This window comes from Cannabis sativa, chromosome X, assembly GCF_029168945.1.
Source record: "Cannabis sativa cultivar Pink pepper isolate KNU-18-1 chromosome X, ASM2916894v1, whole genome shotgun sequence".
NCBI lineage: Eukaryota > Viridiplantae > Streptophyta > Magnoliopsida > Rosales > Cannabaceae > Cannabis > Cannabis sativa.
Genome location: NC_083610.1, coordinates 15,338,784 through 15,359,934, shown reverse-complemented (window position 1 = coordinate 15,359,934; position 21,151 = coordinate 15,338,784). Strand labels below are relative to the sequence as shown.

Sequence of the window (21,151 nt, the reverse complement as noted above, 5' to 3'; positions counted from 1 at the left end):
TGCGCCATTATTTATGGCTTTGGCGCCTTACAAGGCTTTAGCACCTATTATATGGTTGGGCCCCTAATTATTTAGGGTAGTTTGTTTAAATTTTTACGTTTTTCGATATTGAATGTATAAGAAAATTTTGACACATTAATATTTTAAAGTTAATAAGTTATGCACTATACAGATTTATTAGTCGGAATAAAAAGATTATTTTGGTTAAGGTATGTTTTAAAGAATATTTTTAATTGAAATAATGTTTAAGAGTGTTTACTTTAAACGCTAATTCCTATTAGATATGTCTTGGTTTATATTTTTTTTAGGAATTTTCAGCATAAAAGGAAAGTGTTTAGAATTTTAGTATTCAGATTCTAATATTATAATTAATTAAGTAAATTGAAGAATAAGAATCTTGAGGATCTTGTAATAAAAGGAGGTGAAAACACTAATGGTATGAGAATATATTGGTTCATATATATTTGGAAAGTCAAATTATTATAAAAATTTAGTTTGTTGTCAATATTTTGGGAATGTACCAAAATTATTATATTATTTGTATTTTTAAAGAATTTGTGGATGAGTGGTATTAGTTTTTTTGATGGAAGAAATGGAAGTACAAATTTGATGAATGAGTTTCGCCATTGTTTATGGCTTTGGTACCTTTTAAGGTTTTCACGCATGATTTATGGCTGGTCCCTAATTATTTAGGGTAATTGCTTAAAATTACAAGATATCATGAATTGTAAAAATATTATAAAATTTAATAGCTAACAATTATCGTATATAATTATGAGATTATTCCCTTATTAGTTTATTATAGATAACATAATATTAATTTTGAGTATATAAATTATAAATATGAATTTATTATAGATAACATAATATTAATTTTGGTATATAAATTATAAATGTGGGATTTTGTAATAAATTGGAGGTAGGGACATTAATTGTGAATTGAGTATACTTTGTTTTATTTTATTTTTTATTTTTGGGAAGATATTGAAATAAATGGGAAGTAAATGCTAATGAAGATTGAGATTATTGCCTTATTAGTTGTATAGGAAGATACTAATATGAATAGTTTTATAATAATTTGAATGGTATAATAATTAGGAGGTTACCTATTTAAATAATAAATAAGGAAGCATTATGTCATAATACCGAATTGGATTAATTAATATTAATTTAATATTATTAATTAAATGTACGATGAAGTGATATTAGGAAAATGGTACTTTTGAATGTGAAAAGTGCAATCTTAAGTTTTAAGGATATTAATACAATTTTATTTTAATTTAGGTTGAATAAAGATTATAGATACCATGTTTTACGCTATAAATAAAATAATAAATAATTTGACTTACTAAAGAATCTTGACATGTTTTAGTCTATAAATATTTTTTAGAGATAAAATGAAATAATTAGTATATAATATTTTGAATATTTAAGGAATAATGGATATTAAAAGGAAAATTTTATTTATGTTTGATTTTAAAAGAGTAAGAGTAAGGAATAGGGATCCTATGAAGGTTATGAAGTAGAATGCTATAATTTAGTTGCTACTAGCCAAAGGGTAATCCCTTTGGCTAGTTCTAGTATTTTATAGGGAGATCTAGTTGCTTAGTCTTGGTAGTTGGTTGATTCTCTTCAGTTTGAATAGTTTTCTAATTAAAGTTTTATGCTATTTTTTGATTTTTTTTTTTCAGGTGGAACTTCAGTATTTATTGAGTTAGGAGTGTTGTTTGAAGATGTTATAGCTTTATTGTCTAAATTTCCGGGGGCAGTTTTGTCCCATGGGGCTCGCTCTATGATTTTAGCGGCCCATGGTTGGCAAAGCATGCTCTGCGGTTAGACGATGAGCTATCCTGGTTCGAGGAGGTTCCAGCGCTGGTGGCGGACGTGGGCGTCGTAAATTCACGAGTGATTTAGATCACTTTGTCAAAAAAAAAAAATAAAATAAAATAAAATAATATAAATTTATGATTTTGACAAATCAAGGAATGTCACGTGATTATTAACTTTTACATTTAACGGTTAGGTACCTACAGAAGTTTTAAAAATATAACTATGTATTATTACCGTTAAAAATTAAACTTAAGTATTTATTTATAATCGGAAGTTAAATTTAAATATTTATGCCGCAAATTACTCATTTTACAAATGATAAAAGTATAAGAATAAAATAATAAAATAACATTATTACTTATCAAGAGAGGGCCAAAGTCCAAGTATGAAGTCCACTTGGATGACCCCTGTGCCAATAGTCACTCAATCAATGAAACAATATAATAAAATTTAAAATAATTCTCTAGATTTTTTCAACAAAAGTTATGTGCACCTTTTCTTTTTTAAGTTAAGATTGGTTAAAATAACTTTCTTATAGCATAAGTACAATACATCAAGCCTTACGGTAGAAATACCCTATAATTTTATATAAAAATAAAAAAATTAGTGTGTAAAAAGGAAAGATAGAAAAAGAGAGAGAATTGGAAAAAAAAGAAAATAAAAAGGGAGTGAAGAGAAAGAGAAAAAATGGTTCAGCCACATCAGAAGAAAAAGGAAAAAACAGCTAAAAAAATCAATGAAAAAATAAGGAAGAATTTTTTTTTTTTTTATATATATATATATATATAAAAGCTTTAACGAATAAAAAAGAGTAAAAAAATAGGTAAAAAAAAGTATAAATATAAAAATATTCAAAGTATAATTATAAATTTTAAAGATAAAATTCAATTTATTTAAGGCATCTTCAAATAGAGGACACTAGCTGCCCCTTATGTGGAGTGTGTGAAGAATCCATTGAATACCTGTTTCTTTCATGTGATGTGGCACTTCATTTCTGGCATTCTTCTCCTTGGGGTATCTATCCGGTGTGTGATACAGGCATCCGTGCTTGGGATTGGGTCAAGTTCATCTGGGATCTAAAATACAAAGGGGCTAGTGTTGATGATATTTTCTTGTATGCTTCTATTATTGTGGATACTATTTGGAGGGTGCGTAATGATAAAGTCCATAATAACTGTCTTGTTGATTTTAACAAATATTTTGATAATATTTGTACTTCTTATGCAGATATGTATGATTCCTTGCTCTCTAGTCCTACTCCAGTGTTAAAGGAAGCTTGGTCCCCTCCTCCTCTAGACTGGATTAAGCTGAATTGTGATGTGAAAGTGGGCTTGGAGAGTATGTGCATTGTTGTTGTTGTAAGGAATCATCTTGGTAGAGTGATTAGAGTTCAGGCAGCTCGGGAGGATTTCTCGGATGCTCTTTGTGGAGAAGCTGCGGCATGCTGCTTGGCTGTGTCAGTAGCCTTGGATATCGGCTCCAAGTATGTTATTGTGGAGAATGACTCGAGAGTGGTTATCGACGCTATCAATGGGAAGGGGTCTCGTTGGGCAATAGAGAACTATATCTCATTTTGTACTAAGTCTTCTCTCTCCTTTAGTAGTTGTTGTTTTTCTTATGTTAGTAGAACTTGTAACTTTGCCGCTCATAATGTGGCTAGATGGGCCTTTACCCATCACGTATTTGGGTCTCTCCCGGTCTCTTCCATACCGGAAACTCTATTTTGTAATGACCGCGAGGTCTAACTCGATTTGAATTTATGATATATTTCTCAAAAAAAAAAAAAAAAAGCATCTCCAAATAGGTTTCTTTAAATTTCCTTTATTTCATTTTAAGGTTACAAAATCTTATAATGCCCCTGCAATCATCTTTTTAACTTTTATCTTAATTATAAAATGTTGTACTATGCCATGTCAAAAAAAAAAAAATGTTGTACTATGCTTTGTTACTGTAGCTAGCACTCTAATAAAATATTATTATATGTTTAAATTTTGATTTTTATTATTCTTATTCTAATAATTGACATTAATAAAATGTTCACAAAGTAAAAATAAGAAATGAAATTAACAAATTAAAAATGGGCCAATGTTATTAACAACTACTAATCCGACCAATAAAGTGTACTACGATTTTTTTTCTTTCATAAATCATCTTTTCAGATATATATGTACTCATGTAGGATCGAATAACTAATTCAATTTTTTCCCTAAAATTTTTTTTTCGAATAGATATGGAGCCTTGTTTATTTTTCTTTTCTCATTCTCTGTTTTTCTTTCTCATTTTGAGCTCGTAACATTTGAATTGTATAATTTTGTTGTCTATCAGCAATGCCTTTCTTGAGAAGTTGAATAATTTATATTGTAAAAGTTAATTTAAGTTTGCTCTTTAATTTTTCTTTTTGCTTTCTTTACTCCAATTGGTCGTTGAGTAAAATAACTATCAGCATTCTAATCATTTAGATTAGTAGAAGATGATAATAATAATCTAGGAGATGCTGATGTTGGAGACTTTTTGCAGTGGTGAAATAAAAGTTGCTACTTTGCCTTTGAATTTATGGTGTTACACTGCTATGATCATCACCAACTTGTGAATTTAATAAGTTATGAAAAAAAATCAAATATATATGATTGTATCTTATTGGGTAGCATGATTTTTAGTTTCAAAGATCATATTTGCTCGATCTTGAGTGGCAAACCCTGCTTTAGAGTTATGGTTCTCATGTTCAACTTTGGACCAGTATTTATTTAGATTGGTTTATGCCTTTCTCAAGATAAATGTGACACAAGTGCAATTCTTTCTTGATGTGTGTATGAAGTACTACTATGGTTTCCTGCCATTAAGAGATATGTTTGAGTGAAGTTTTGTATGGTATTTATTAAAAGATAAAATAAAAGTAAATCAAATGATTAAAAGAGAGATGAAAATGTAATCGAAAAATTCATTTAACCGTTTGCATGGAAACAAACAGAATCTTTATTTATATTTCTTGGATGTTGTGTAAATGTCATAAGATTCTTCAAAAACCTAATTGGACAGTTGACATATTATTTGCATGAAGATAGAGAGAATTTTTATTTGTTTCTCTTGGATGTTGTGTGGATGTGATAAGATTTATCAAAATCCAATTAAATGGATAAATTAGGGGTGTAGGCACTGCAGATAGTGTGCGTTTTGACTATTTTTTTAAACTACCATTTGGTTTTTACAATTTCTTAAACCGGAACTACACTACAAGACTTCAAGAATCAAAATTACAAAATTTGCATTGGACAAGTGTAGTGCACAATGTGTTGTGGGCGGTTTACCCTATCGCTAAATAAACATCGGAATAAAATTTTAATATCACAATAAAAAAATATAATATATATTTAACGTGTTATGTTTTTCCTTAACTTTGATCAAGTTTGTAGAAGATTGGTGAAAGCAATTAGCTTCACGATCACTTGATAGCTGGAAGGACTTTTAGTCAACTTTCCACAACCAGTTTATCGCTGCATGTGACAAGGAGTAGGACATGGAAGTTAGTTCTCTTACCAATGTCAAAAAGCAATATCATGAAAGCTTGAAGGCTTTTATTTAAAGGATGATGGAGGCATCTGTCAAGAATAAGGTTAGCAATGACATGAAATTGATGGCTGTTCATTTTGGATTAGTTGTTGGTTCTTTGTTATGGAGAGAGATGCAAGGAAAGAGAGCCAAAACTTTAAGTGAGTTTATGGCAAAAACTCAAGGCGTCATCAACCTTGAGGACGTCTACATACAAGCTTTTGGAGTTCCTCCAGCTCCAACTCCTTTCATGACTACTCCCAGTTTCACCCCCCAAGCTCCACCTTCAGCCATAACTCTTAGAGGGACTCAATTTTCCCCAATCGTTTATGGACCCACTACTTTCGGTCTTGCCCCTACGCAAACCTATTTTTTGGGTATAAGGCGGCACAGACTGGATGTAGTGTAGCTCAAGGCGTCATCAACCTTGAGGACGTCTACATACAAGCTTTTGGAGTTCCTCCAGCTCCAACTCCTTTCATGACTACTCCCAGTTTCACCCCCCAAGCTCCACCTTCAGCCATAACTCTTAGAGGGACTCAATTTTCCCCAATCGTTTATGGACCCACTACTTTCGGTCTTGCCCCTACGCAAACCTATTTTTTGGGTATAGGGCGGCACAGACTGGATGTAGTGTAGCTCCTAGACAGACAAAAACTGAGGTCCCAGAATCCATTGTAAGCCATTCCCGGAATAAAAGAGGAGGTAAGAGCCACAATCGCAATGATTCTTCAAAGAAGCCAAGGAATGAGTATGATCCAGAGTATACAAGTCTAATAGACACTCGAGAAAACGTCTCACTATCGAAAACCTCTGCGAATGTCCCACGGAGGGAGGAATAAATGTGATAAAAAAAGAATGCAAGTAGCACTGGGAGAAGGGTCACACCACTAATGAGTGTGATTATTTGAAAGACAAGATTGAAACGCTAGTCTAAGCGGGACGTCTAGGACAATGGGTCCAAATTTGGATCATCTACCCTGTACAAGGGGTTGTACATAGACACATGATCGTTCCCGAACAGTAGAATGCTATAAATCCTCTACAGGGGGTAGGACGTTCTCAAGCTCCAAGAACATCATTGTTTGCGCTCCCTGCTCTGCCAACCGCGACTGGGGTAACATTACTTGCACCGGGACCAGGAACATCATACTCTCTTGGACTCGCCCCACCTCCAGTGGACGAACACGTGGCCACAATCTCAGTGGACTCCATCTCACCGGGAGCACTCAAAACTCGCAAAAAGGTACCTGAGAGAGGTAGAAGAAGGGAAATTGTGCATGCTGGTGCATTCTCCAGCACAACGCCCCATAATGATGAATTTGCCCATCACCTTTACCGAAGATGATGTAAAAAATGTGCGCTTCCCCCATAATGATCCTTTGGTGATTAATGCACAAATTGCCAACATTATCCCGATTTTGTCCTCATGATGTGGCATGCTTACGTGGCCAAAATTAGCATCATGTGGCAGTACAACTCACCAATAAGAAGGTCAAGTCAACACCTAAACAAACGGAGACCCTAGCACTCAAATGGACATCAAGTGATAGACCAACACCCTTTTAGGAGCTGCCCGGCCAGCTTTGGGACTACACCATGGCCAGCCAGCCTGGCCTCCATAGGGGCCTAACCGACCAAGAGGTGCTCTGCAAGCTTTCCTGGGCACTTCTACACGTGGGTAACAACATATGGACTCTGAATTGGGCCTTAAAAGTTCAATAGAATGGTTGAATAATATCTAGATTCAAGGACAATTTAGTCTTTTGTAAATATCTAACGAACTATGCAAGTATTTAGAGATTTAAACTGTAACCTAGGGTTTTAGGTCTCCAATATAAAGGCCTTAACCTTAGCCAAGAAACCTAAGTTGCATCTAAACCTCAAACCTGCCTCCAAGCTCTAAGTGTCTGATAAACTCTCTCTCTCTCTCTCTCTCTCTCTCTCTCTCTCAATCACGTCTACCCTAGCATTATCTCAACACTTGAGTTTTGCCATTATTGATTCATACCTTGTAATCCTAAGGGTGCTATAGCAGATACCATCTATAGTGATCTAGGTTGTATTTCCCTCGGTATAAATACAACTAAAAGGGGAGTAGGTCATTATCTGCTACCACAAGGGGGCTGAACCTCTATAACAAATCTGTTGTTTATTACTTTCATTCTTATTTGTGCAAACACGTGGCAAATATTAGATCCATACGACCCTACTATCGGTTGATCACTTTTTGAGGTCAATAATTTGGTGCTTTCATTGAGAGCGTGGATATCGTAATCTGATCAAATGCCATGGTAAACACAAGAAGAACTCCTGTCATACCATCTGCATCTTTGGGTCTCCTTCAAGACCCATAGATTGCAGATCAAGGCATTCAGGTTCTAGTCACTACTGGAATCCCCATGAGTACTGTAGATGTGGAAATTCCTCTCACCACAACAGGTGCTACAAGTTTGGCCACTACAGCTGGCTAAACTAATACGAGCACCTAGGTGGATCCAAGTGGCAGGCCCATGCCTCCAAGAGTAGACTCACCATTGGCGCCTCCCATTGAAAGAAGGACGTAGGGGCAACAACTGGATCTCAACTTTGGTTCTACGCTGGAGAGACAGGCCCGAGAGTTGGCGTTCCAGCAATTGGCAAGCCTCACCTGGACTTAGGAAAAGATCTTGAGTTGGCTAGACTCAGGGAAGTTGTAGGCCCTGCAGGCCTAACTGAAGAACCACACGTTTTTGATTGCGATGATTTCGCTCAGTAGAGATGCGAATTTCTAAGATGGATGGATGACTAGGAGTACATCTTTCAATCTCACCAAGCAGAGTTACATCGCCACAATTGAGAGGCCAGCAATCTGCTAAGACGGTTCAACTAGAGAACCGATAGAGGAGGCCAGGATCTCCTCAGAGATCTACTTCAAGGAAGACTCCAGCCAAGTTTCTAAAGAACTAAGACAAATCTTCCCCTGCTAGAGGGAGGACAAACCTTTCCTCAAAGGTTAAATGGCGAGAATAGCCAAATCTCGGCAACTAGTGGCATGGGGGCCGGCCAGGGATCTTTGGCTTAGCAACACCCCCATTGTGCAGCCAGTGGCCGGCCAGCCACCAACAGGAGTACCCATGGTTGGCCAGAGTACACCACTTCTTCCCCATGGGGAGCGAGGTGCCCAGAGGTCGATCTTCAACTGACGAGGACCGGGAGTGGGTGGAAACACCCAGAACAGTGATTCGAGGAGTGGAACCAATCACTTTAAAAAACTAGATCCATCATACTCTAGTAATTGGTGTAATCTACCCCTTGTCAACACACATCCAACACCAGTTGACCATGGAGTCACGGGCGGCCATACCCTACCCAATGTAGGTCTAGTCGGTTAAGGAAGCATCACGAGCAACCAGACCCTCCCCATTGCAGGTATGGCCAGCCATGGAGGAGTACTTGCCAGCCAGACCCTGCCCAATATAGGTCTGGTCGGCCAAGCATAGCAGCCAGGTGTAGCCTTGGTCGGCCTAGGCCATCTTTCGTACCTGGGAATGGATGGACAGGGTATGCAGTTCGACACGGGTCTGACTGATCTTCACTATACACTCTCCCAGGGTATGGCCAGCCAACCCCTATCTCTCTAGAATTTGTAACCTCCCCAAGGAGGGTCAGCCAGTTAGGTCTCCACAACAACAGATCCTTCTGTGCAAGCATAGTTGGACCAACTCAGGGACATGATCTAGGGCATAGTATGCTCGAAGCCTTCAGACCTTGAACTTGATCGGTTAAGGGGATCACCATTCTCGGTATACATAAATGCCTTGCGCTTGTCAAAGTTCAAAATGCTGGTATGAAAGATGTATACAAGACAAGAAGACCCATTGGCTCACATCAAATACTTTGAGATGCAACTCGACCTCTAGAAGGTTACTGGTGATGTGCGCTGCTGCATAGTCCTAGCCACATTGTCAGAGACAGCCCAACAATGGTACTTTAAACTCATCCCAGGAAGATTCAACTCCTGAGCTGAGTTCTCACAAGAATTCTACACACAATTCTCGTCCTCGAGACTTGTACCATCACAACTAGAAGACCTTGTCAAAGTCAAACAGCGACAAGGGAAACCTCTGAAGGATTACATTCAGGGATTTATGGCTGAGGCTACTAAAGTCAAATGCCTTAAAGAAGAAGGTCGTTATACGACCATACTAGGGGGCATACTCCCACTAAGTGACTTCTTGAAATATATCCGGAGGATATCCACCAATAACATGAAGGAGTTCCTTGATAGAGCTAACGACTTTATCAAACTTGAAGGAGCCATACGACAGGCCTAGGCAGGGCATGTCAATAACAGGCAGTCACGAGGTACTGAGTAGCCTCACGACCTACCAGGCGGATAGGCAGACACCAACAACTCTGCTTAGACTTCTATTGGTAAAAACACTAGAAACAAGCGCGACACCAACAACTATGGGAGGAACAATAGAAAAAATGGGAAGTTTACCACTTCTCCCATGCCATAGAAGAACTACACCTACTTCACCCTCCTAACATAGAAGCCTGAGGCCATCTTCATTGTTACTTAGGGAACAGTCCCATACCAAAAGCCCTTTCCTATCAGAAGGGAGATGGCAAAAGGGACATGTCGAAGTTTTGCGGATACCACAACGACTTCGGCGACGACACTAATGAGTGTCAAAATCTGAAAAGGGAGATTGAGTACCTGATAAGGTGTAATAATCGGCACCTACGTCGTCATGTGCAAGACGACCAGACCTAGGCACAAGGAGGCCAAAACAGAGATCCGATGCCACCACCTATGGCAGGACAACTAGGGGTCATAATAGGCAGACCCCACATTACAGGCGAAGGCAAAAAAGCTAGGGAACATTATATATGCTTGGACAATCTGTCATGGGCCGAAAGGCGAAGTCCTAGCTGTCAAAGAACAAAGCTCTAAACAACAGAAGCCCATAGAGAGGGAGGAAGATAGGTGGGTGGTGTGTGGTGACAGTGGTCGGGTGCTCTTGGTTTGTAACGTTAAGGGGTCAACGTTTGGGTTCAGTGAATAGAGAAACGAGGGGAAGAGAGAAGGACAAAGAAAGAGAGAAATTAAATGAAAAAAAACAATTTGGGTAGTTTAGAAAAACATTGGCATTATTTTATATAAATTAGTAGAAGATATAAATTTTGATATGGGGAAGTTTTATTATATATTGATATTAAAATTTCTCTTTTAAATTCAATTAAAAAAAAAAATTGGATCAGATGTTGAACCTTTATCCTAATATTCGTATCCAAACAGTGTGGCTGCTATTTTCTACTACCTACCTATGAGTGACACTCGAAGCCGTCCGTACAATTAATAGTGTACCGTACTGGTGTGAAGTAGCTACTCATAACCATTTGATCAGAACATAGAAGCAGTGGTCGCCGCAGGATTTACTGTTCCTATGTTAGTAATTATAAGTTGAATTGTAGATTATATATATAAATCGGTTTGATAGTGAAAATGTTATAGCTTTGCATTTTTCTCTTTCGTATTGTATATTCCTATTGCTTGAGAAATTCAATTTATACATATATATATATACATGTCCGAGACTGAGAGAGAGCTCCAATCCAAGGGATCGATCTATCTGGAACTCACATGTGGCTTAATTTTATTAATTATGCTCTGTGCAAAACTCCTAATTAAGAATCAATATAAATTATTATTAAATTAAACTTCTGATTTAATTATTTTGCAACCATGCATTAATTTAAACTTAATTAAGAACTTTACAATAAAGATCTTATGCTGCTACGATTAGTATCCATACATCTTTAAACAGGGCCCCTGTGCATTTTTCAATAAAAAATAATGTTGAGATTTCTTCGATATATTTATAATTATGTTTTTTGGCCATGAAAGATTGATCCAGAGCGTTCTCCTCCAAAATTATGTATACGTGTATATATATATTATGTATGTATAATTGATGTGATTTTATGATGGTGGAAAAAGGATTCAGAGTCGGTTATCAAGGCTTTAAACAATTGGATTACTGATAATATATTATAGGCTAATTATGATTTTTGTAATGGAATTTTGATATGTATTAAATTATCTCATTTGAATTTTGATATGTACTAAATTATGTCCCTAAAACTTTTAAAGTCGTTAAAAATACTTCCTGAACTATTGAAATTCTTGAATTTAACAATATTTTTTCTAATTTTAGTAAAAAAATCTAACATCGATGAAAATTCATGGCCATAATTTAACATATGTCAAAGTTAGAGAGACATGATTTGGTAGATATTAAAGTTTGGAGAGCATGATTTAGTACATAAGCAAATACTAAAATAGTAAAATTGAATGAAATTAAACAAAAGTCTTTAATATTAGAATATTTCTAATTAAGGAAATAAAATAATATTATTGATTCTGATAAATGAATATTTTATATTCATTGAATCTTGACAGAATCAATTACGTAATATTCTATATATGGTCAGATTTCTATATTCATTACCTGATTTGATTTCCTGAATTAATTGTCAAAATATTCTGACAATTAATGTGGCACAGATACTGATGGAGTATCTCACCTATAAATATAGGGTCTCAGTCCCCGAGCTCCTCACTCATTCTGTTCATAACAGCAAAATCCATCTAAAGAGAGTTGAGAGAGCGAGGAAGCCCGATTACCCACATCAATCGGTTTCTTTTGCAGATCAAGCTTATGTGGGATTAATACTCAAAGAATCAATGGCTGGAGGTATTTCGATCCTTATATTCATATAGTGTATATGTTTATTTATTCCGCATGTTATATACACATACATATATATTATATTATACATATAAATGTCTTACAGTTGGTATCAGAGCGGTTTTATCTCTGCCTTGATTGTATTTAAGTTTCATATATATATATACTCGTATATACACTCGGTATTCATATATATATGTTATATATTTGTTTTTCGTATATACATTCATATATATATATATTCACATTATATATATACATTTTCATACGTATATACCTATATACATTCAGTTTATATATATATTCATATACATTCAGTTTATATATACATTCAGTTTATATATATACATTCATATTCAGTTCATATATATATACTTACATACATATATATCCATAAAAGTTATTCATATATATACATCTTTCATATATATATTTAAATATTTATGTATGATTATATATATTTCATATTAGATTGATAATTTTATGTGATATATATTATATATACATAAAGTTTTAAGTTTCGTTCTTCGTTAAGAAAAAAAAAAAACAATATATATATATATATACATTTATATATATATATTGGGTGTATATTTTAAATCTTTATTGCAATATCACATTCATATAAAATTATAGAGTGATTTCGTGCATGAAAAAGATTTTGAATAAACATCAAAATCTAATTTTTTTTTTTGAAGAACACCTTTGGACCCAACTCATCTTCATTGGAATTAAAATCGACTTTTACGTGTTTTAGATGCATAAAATCCACATAGATCTCTTTATTTTTTTCATTTGGATCATTTCGGGATTAAAAACACGTAATTTGGTCGTCAAAATTCTCTTCACCGATCGGGTTTGGGTCGGGTCCGTCGGACCCACGTGCAGAAAAACGGGTCAAAATGACCCGGATTGGCTGAAGGAGACGACCCAAACGACGTGTCGTTTTCCACAAACGACATGTCGTTTTTCAGTGTTTTTGGCCGCTGTCGTTTGATCAAACGACATGTCGTTTTTTATTTTTGAAAAACGACGTGTCGTTTTTCAAGTTCGTGCTGCTGTCGTTTTCTCAAACGACATGTCGTTTTTCCCCTATGGAAAACGACATGTCGTTTTTCCCCTATGGAAAACGACATGTCGTTTTTCAATTTTGAGATCAGCCCTTTAGTTTGTAAAACGACGTGTCGTTTTGCGTTTTGCAAAAAACGACATGTCGTTTGTGCAGTGCATTTTTCAAAAAAAAAAAAAAAAGGGAAAAATTCCGAATTTCTTATTTTTTATTTATTTATTTGGAATATTAATTATTTTCCTATTTTGTGTTAATTTAGTCCATAAATTGCATTTAGTCAATTTTCCATTTTTATTTAATACATATATCTAGTATAAATTGAAAATGGAAATTTGTTTAATTTGGTAATTTATTACATGATTTATTTAGGCATGTAATAATTGTGCTAATTTGTATAATTGTGCATTTAATTATATATTACCAAATTTATGCAATTTATTTTCTAAATTAATTTTGAAAAATCTGCCATTAATTTCATATTAAGAAATTAGCATTTAATTAATTATACATTAATTGTATTAATTTGTATTTATTTGACAAATTTGTGTTTAAATGCAATTAATTTAGATTTGTATGATTTAAATGCTATACATAAATTCCTTTTATAGTGCTAGATATATTTAGAAATATTCAAACATTAAGATAGGTTGAATATTTTATTTAGCACATTAAGTTTCATAAAACTTCATAAAATTATTCATAAAATATTCATAAAACTTCCTAAAATGAATAAAAAGTAAGTAATTTTGTGGTTTGACATAAGAAACATGAACCTGGGACAAATGCTCATATCTAGAACGGTTTTTAATGATCTTCGGACGACCACACTAGGAGCACTAATCTCAGTGATTGTCTATTATGTTAATAACGAAATTACTTTTAGGTAGAGCCCAATACCTAATGTCTAAAGTGAAAATATAATTTTATATAATTAGGGAGTAGCCACAGCATCCTTATTTGTATAAAATTATATATTAATTAAGATTCGCCTTAATGGACATAACTTGTAATTAATTATATAGGTATAATAATTTTACCCCACAAGGATTTTATTATATTTGTATAATTAATTAGGATAATATGTTAAATTAAATTTTCTTAATTTACCCCACAGGGAGTTATGGGGATTTAATTTAATAGTGTTATCACAAATTTAATAAAGATAGATAATAAACTTCATTTTCCTAAACTAATTGTTTAATTAAATCTATCATAAAGTTCATATAATTTTATTAAATTTAAAATTTAGCCCACAGGCAATTTTGGATTTAATAAAATTTTAATCTTCAGTTTATACTTTGGTGTCAAGTGAACCACATAATTTTAAATAATTAGGGAGTAGTCACAGCATCCTTAATTATATAAAATTATATACATTAAGTGGATTAAGATCACATAATGGACATGAATTATGTGAACATAATAATCTTACCCTACAGGGATTTTATTATATTTGTATAATTAATTATGATAATATGTTAAATTAAATTTTCTTAATTTACCCCACAGGGAGTTATGGGGATTTAATTTAATAGTGTTATCACAAATTTAATAAAGATAGATAATAAACTTCATTTTCCTAAACTAATTGTTTAATTAAATCTATCATAAAGTTCATATAATTTTATTAAATTTAAAATTTAGCCCACAGGCAATTTTGGATTTAATAAAATTTTAATCTTCAGTTTATACTTTGGTGTCAAGTGAACCACATAATTTTAAATAATTAGGGAGTAGCCACAGCATCCTTAATTATATAAAATTATATACATTAAGTGGATTAAGATCACATAATGGACATGAATTATGTGAACATAATAATCTTACCCTACAGGGATTTTATTATATTTACATAATTAATATATTAAATTAAATTCTCTTAATTTATCCCACAGGGAATTATGTAGATTTAATTTAATAATTTTATAATAAAGTATAAAATTTTGAAACATTTATAAATAATTAAGTGTTTCATACATTTCATTGAGATAGAAATATTAAACTTTAAGTTTTTCATAAATTGTGTAAATCTATCATAATCTACATCTAAATCTAATCTTATTAAATTAAAAATTTAGCCCACAGGCAATTTTTGTTTAATAAGATTTCATATGTAAGCATGTTTATTCATTGGTAAAAACATGATTCATTTAAACCTCAAAACTATATATGTAATTTTATTACATCACTATTCATAAATTTCTTCCATACCAGTAGAAATTTCCAAAAAATTTATTCTGATAACTTAATCTAAAATGTACAGTTTTTACTGTATAATTAAGAAAAATAAATCACACTTTATTATCACCAATAAATTTTAATTTATTGTGTATGAATTCATTCTAATATAGTTAATGTGATTATTAACACATAGTGGATTATTTTAGATTGTTATTCCACATTCATAAATTTCTTGCAAGGTTTACAAATAAACCTAAGAAAGTCAGTAACTGTGAGCAAATCTTATCCACAGACAAGATAAGTTCTCACATTTAGAAGTTTAAGGAACAAGCAATATAGTAGTGGCTTTGTTTTAAAATTGGCAAAGACCTTTATGTTCCAAGATTCTATTGAAACTTGATTTAGACACATTAAGAGGTCTTTACTACAAATGATGTCACTCATAAAGATATGCAAGTTCAATCTGACAATAAGAAATGTGTTATTAATAAAGAATTCTTCTACATTATAGCACCAAAAATTATGGAACATATCTCCATAAATAGAATAAATGTTAGTAAATGGTGGGGATCTTCATTACACTAGATTTTACTAACTTTATTTAGAACTTGTGTGAATTTCATTAAGAATATGTATTCCAACAAGTCAAAATCGGTGCATACTAGAATTCTATCACATTAGAAATCATACAAGTCAATTAATTTTGAAGAAATTAATTTTGAAGACATGGACTCAAATTTTGCATCTCTTTTTTAACGATTACTCACATAAATAATTTTTCTACAAAAGTATAGATTTATATGTTTCAAAGACATTTAAATCTTAAGTAGAGAAATGATGCATTTTGCATATTAAGATAGTGAGATCAAATATAAAATGGAGAATACTACATTAAAATTCGTGAGTATGGATAAACTCCCAGTCTATTTGCAAAGTTTCTTTAAAAGCATGGGTTCATTGCCCGATACATATGCTTGGTACACCTAAATTATAGTGTGTAACAGATTTAAGAAACTAAGCATTTTTTGGACATGGGGTGGAGCCTACATAGCAAACTCCAATCTTTCCTAAATCTTTGTCTATTGATACTCAACAATGGGGTGTACATATCGAATCGTGTTCTAACCAAAGTTGTTTCTCAAACATATTTTGAGTTGTGATAAGGTTGAAAACCGACTTGATAACATGTACACATTTTATAAATACCCATATATAGTTAGAGTACAATTGTCAAAGAAAAGATCTGGGCCCTAAACCATAAATGAGCATATTTCATTTGAAAAGCTATAAGGTTTAAGGGTTACATATTTTATTATCCATCTCACAACACTAGAATTGTGGAATTAAGAATTGACTTGATCAGTGGGAGTGATCAATCTAGGAACCTAGTTTCCGAGAAAGATCATTCATATTTTCTCAAACTTCCACCTCAAGTGTTAAGATTAATTATGATTCACAACAACCCTTAAGATTACTGGTTATTGAGAATTCATAACTAATCATTAATAATATACAAGTCATTGGTAAAATTCTAATAAGTTATGTTATTTAGTAATTGCTTACAATTTCTAAAATAACATGCTATTGAACCATTTGCTCTTTTAAGAGTTTGTTGGTCCATCCTTAAGATGACTTATTAGAACAGTAAGATCAATGTATTCTAGTGATCACATTTTGTACAATAAGAGTTCAACTACAATATTAATTTGAGACACAAATTAAATTATAGAATGATAAAGAATTGAAGTTGTAGTACAATATGCCATGAATGAAGAAATGAATATCTTAAATAGCAATAAAGTTTATCTTTAGTAAAGTTGCCTAATGGGGTGGAGAACATTAATTAAGCATAGGTTTTTTCACCAATAATATTTATTAGGCAACATTGAGAAACATAAAGATATAAAAGAATATTCATTGCTAAGAAGTTCATTTTGAACTAAGAATCAATAACAAAGGAGATTTACATTCTCAATTGTTTTTATAAAAGATTCTATTATAGACCTTGGCATTTGTTGCTTGTTTTAATTCATTAATCAATTCCAAATAGTGAACTAGAGGAGAAGGTATATAGACTGCCATAAAGATTTTCCTCTAATAGTGGTGAACATATGCAAGCTTAAAGTGTCTACCTAGCGATTAAAACAAACATCTCACAAATTGGTATTATATCATCTTTTCCTTTAGGTTTGAAAAGAGAATTATGGAAATAATTATATACCAGAAGGTTAGTGAGAGTAATATTTGTTTTATACGTAGACAATATGTTACTTGCAAATGATGATAAAAGTTTTCTATATAAGTTGAAATAATTCATATCTCAAATTATTATTTTGAGATAAGGAATATAAATAATATATATAATTTTAATTAATTAGAGAGTAGCCACAGCATCTCTGATTAAATAAAATTATGTATTATTCATCTGATATAACTTTTATCTTTAAGTGTGATAAATATAACTCGAACTAGCATCTGAAAAATGATGTGGAGTGAGAATAAATTAAGAACATTCATTTGCTTCTATTTTAGAAGCCTAATGTATGCCTAAGAGTCTGAATAAGACTTTGCATTACATTTGTTTCAGGATCGTTAAGTAGTATCAGAATAACTAAAGTTAAGACCACTTTATTTTTCATACAAAGTGATGAGGTATCTTTAAAATACTAAAAATTATATTCATACATATTTTAAGATGAATTGACCATCTGGAAATATAGTTAACCAATTAGATTCTAACATACTTCACTGGTTGTATTTATTCACGTAAATCAATATTTTATTACGTCCTTAAGATTACCAGTAAGTTATATTGTAGAGAATCTTGATTGTTATTTCCACTATAGAAGTCAGATTCATTTATTGTTTTGAGGATACATCTCGTATGATGTATTATAGAGTTTCATAGTAGGCCTAGAGTTCAGAATTACAGTTTCATTAGGCCATTAAGAAAATTTTGCGATAAATTCAGCTACAATATTTATGGCTAATAACTCTAAGAGTACTGGTCGAAGCTAGCATATCGACATTAAGTATTTAGCCATAAAAAAGGCGTGATAAGTGGTCATTAATCACGCAAACTGAATTGGGTGATCGCATAGATCCTTGACTAAAGGCATGCCGCAACACAAATTCAAGGATCATAAAGTAAATATGGGATTCGATTAACCCATATGCGGTTTTTTATTTGTACAACCAAAAATTATTTAATGAAACTCTAATTTCGATATTTTCTCATATTTATGTGCACCTTAATTTCATCTGAGAAAATTATCGTAAGAGGACCTGAATAAACATAAGGGTTAGGGTTTATTCACTTAAGTACATTGCCACATAAAGTACATTGTTATATAATAAATATATCGTAATACATGGAAGATAATACTCGACTTATAATGAGGACATGTCGCTATGATTCGTATGTTTATTATATAATGAGGAACGTTTGGGTTTGAATGTTTTAGTTTAAATGCTGACCAAGTGGGAGAATATTAGAATATTTCTAATTAAGGAAATAAAATAATATTATTGATTCTGATAAATGAATATTTTATATTCATTGAATCTTGACAGAATCAATTACGTAATATTCTATATATGGTCAGATTTCTATATTCATTACCTGATTTGATTTACTTAATTAATTGTCAAAATATTCTGACAATTAATGTGCCACAGATACTGATGGAGTATCTCACCTATAAATATAGGGTCTCGGTCCCCGAGCTCCTCACTCATTCTGTTCATAACAGCAAAATCCATCTAAAGAGAGTTGAGAGAGCGAGGAAGCCCGATTACCCACATCAATCGGTTTCTTTTGCAGATCAAGCTTATGTGGGATTAATACTCAAAGAATCAATGGCTGGAGGTATTTCGATCCTTATATTCATATAGTGTATATGTTTATTTATTCCCCATGTTATATACACATACATATATATTATATTATACATATAAATGTCTTACATTTAAATCCAACAATCTTAATAGTTAAGGGAAATTTTTAACAATCTTAAAAGTTAAGAAAGTATAATTTGGTAGTTCAGACGCTAAAAACTATATTAATTTAGTAATTACCTTATTTTTTTAATTTATTTTTCGGTTGTAAATTTTCAAAAAAAAAATAGACATTTGTAGCTTTGCTGCGGCTAAGTGGCATTTTGTTCAAAACTTATATAGTACTGTTGAGATGTCTTCAATAATACTATATAAGTCTATAACTGTTGTACATTAATTTACCAAAGGTACAGTACTTGAGTGTGTACTGCTTTATACATAAGAACAAAAAGAAAAAAAAAAAAGAAAGAAAAATAAAATTAAAAGCTGGAACAAGTGAATAAACATGTTATAATATAATCATGAATTAACATACAATAACACGGTATTAATTAAATAATCAATGGGGGACCAACTTCAGTTCCCATCTCATATTTTATGTAATTAATTAGTAAAGTTTATTAATTAAACGAACCCAGCAAAGAGACAAAATCATCTACCTCTTATTCTCATAAATATCCGCGACTACATCAGATTCCCGGCGGCCACCGCCACTTTCCGGCGGCGAAGGCAAAACGTTAACAACCAGATCGGCAAAAGCGCCAATAATGAATTTGTGGGTGCTTTTAGGATTGAGAGCAAGATAACACAAGAGAAGTTCATGTAAGAACTCCCAATTAGATTTTTCCACGTCACCAACCTCACGCGCCTCCACCATTTCCTGCATGGACCTTCGAAAATCCGAGTAGGGGTCCGGCGATATCGTCGGCACCGCCACGCTGTTTCCGAAGAGCGTAGAGGAGACTGCCTCATCGGGCTCTGCGGAGGCGGTAATAGTAGTGGACGAGTCAACGATAGAGTTTGACCTTCCGGGAGTGGAGAAGAAGAATCTACTAGAAGCAAATGCGGCGGCGACGGCGACTGCACCGCCGTCGTTATCATCGTCGTCGACGGAGTGTGCGGAAGGAGATGTTGGAGAGTTGGAGGTGGAAAAATCAAGGGTATTTTCGTAAAGTGAGTTGAAGTTTCTGACCAAGATTGATGAGCATTTGGGTTGAGGTAATGGACGGCTGTGATCTTCTGGGGTGATTTGTGGAGTCGTCATAGGAAGAGATTGGGAGAATAGTTGGGAAAGCTTGATTTTTTTGAAACAGAGATTTAAGTTTAGGCTTTTTTTTGCTTGTGTGTTTGGCATAGCTATATAATATCAAATCAGAACAAACCTACAAACAAAAACCCAGAGAAAAAGCTATAAATTAAAGAAAGTAACATTAATTATTGGAGGGAAGTTGAATAGTGTAGTAGCTAGTACACTATATAGTCTCGTTGTGCATCTAATAGTTATTAATATTATATATTAGTTATTAGAGTGTACTTTAGGTTCAATGGCGACTAGACAGGCGTAAAAGGTCTGTCCATCGTGGTTGGACCATTCAGAATCTGACTGAAATAAAGAGGAAACTTCTTTCTTATAAGCCACGTTGATCATCATCAGTAGTCACCATTCATAATATATAGATATAAATTTTAGTTAAATCAAATGGTTCATATTAATTTTGATGATGATATGGGCAATCTTTCATCAGCTCTGCACATGCAAAGCTACTAATATAGGTTAAAAGAACCTAACAAACTTAAAAACATTTGTAGTTATTGTTGATATATGTATTAATGGCCACGTAATAGTGCACACTTTTACACTCTTGTGATAAATCATATATTTATAGATACTTAAATAAGATATAACCACAATTCAATGATGGACTTAAGGCAACTCCAATGTACAAAT

At 32.9% G+C, this 21,151-nt stretch overlaps 2 protein-coding genes across 2 annotated transcripts; one reads left to right on the top strand and one right to left on the bottom strand.

The window, feature by feature from the left end:
- Positions 1 to 561: 561 nt before the first annotated feature.
- On the top strand, positions 562 to 3,575 carry LOC115709516 (uncharacterized). The gene is made up of 2 exons (XM_061105875.1): positions 562 to 641; positions 2,729 to 3,575. Exons 1-2 carry the CDS (start codon positions 562 to 564, stop codon positions 3,573 to 3,575), a joined length of 927 nt encoding a protein of 308 aa, XP_060961858.1.
- Positions 3,576 to 19,690: 16,115 nt separating this feature from the next.
- Positions 19,691 to 20,830, bottom strand: LOC115704745 (transcription repressor OFP12). Its single transcript, XM_030631953.2, has one exon. It carries the CDS (start codon positions 20,555 to 20,557, stop codon positions 19,859 to 19,861), a length of 699 nt encoding a protein of 232 aa, XP_030487813.1. The 5' UTR covers positions 20,558 to 20,830; the 3' UTR covers positions 19,691 to 19,858.
- Between the last annotated feature and the right edge of the window lie 321 nt (positions 20,831 to 21,151).

Bases quoted from the DNA above. Each gene is read 5' to 3' on its own strand.
- LOC115709516 (XM_061105875.1), top strand. From the start codon at position 562: ATGAGTGGTATTAGTTTTTTTGATGGAAGAAATGGAAGTACAAATTTG. The intron at 642-2,728 runs GTACCTTTTAAG...AATTTATTTAAG, and splicing joins CGCCATTGTTTATGGCTTTG to GCATCTTCAAATAGAGGACA.
- LOC115704745 (XM_030631953.2), bottom strand. From the start codon at position 20,557: ATGCCAAACACACAAGCAAAAAAAAGCCTAAACTTAAATCTCTGTTTC.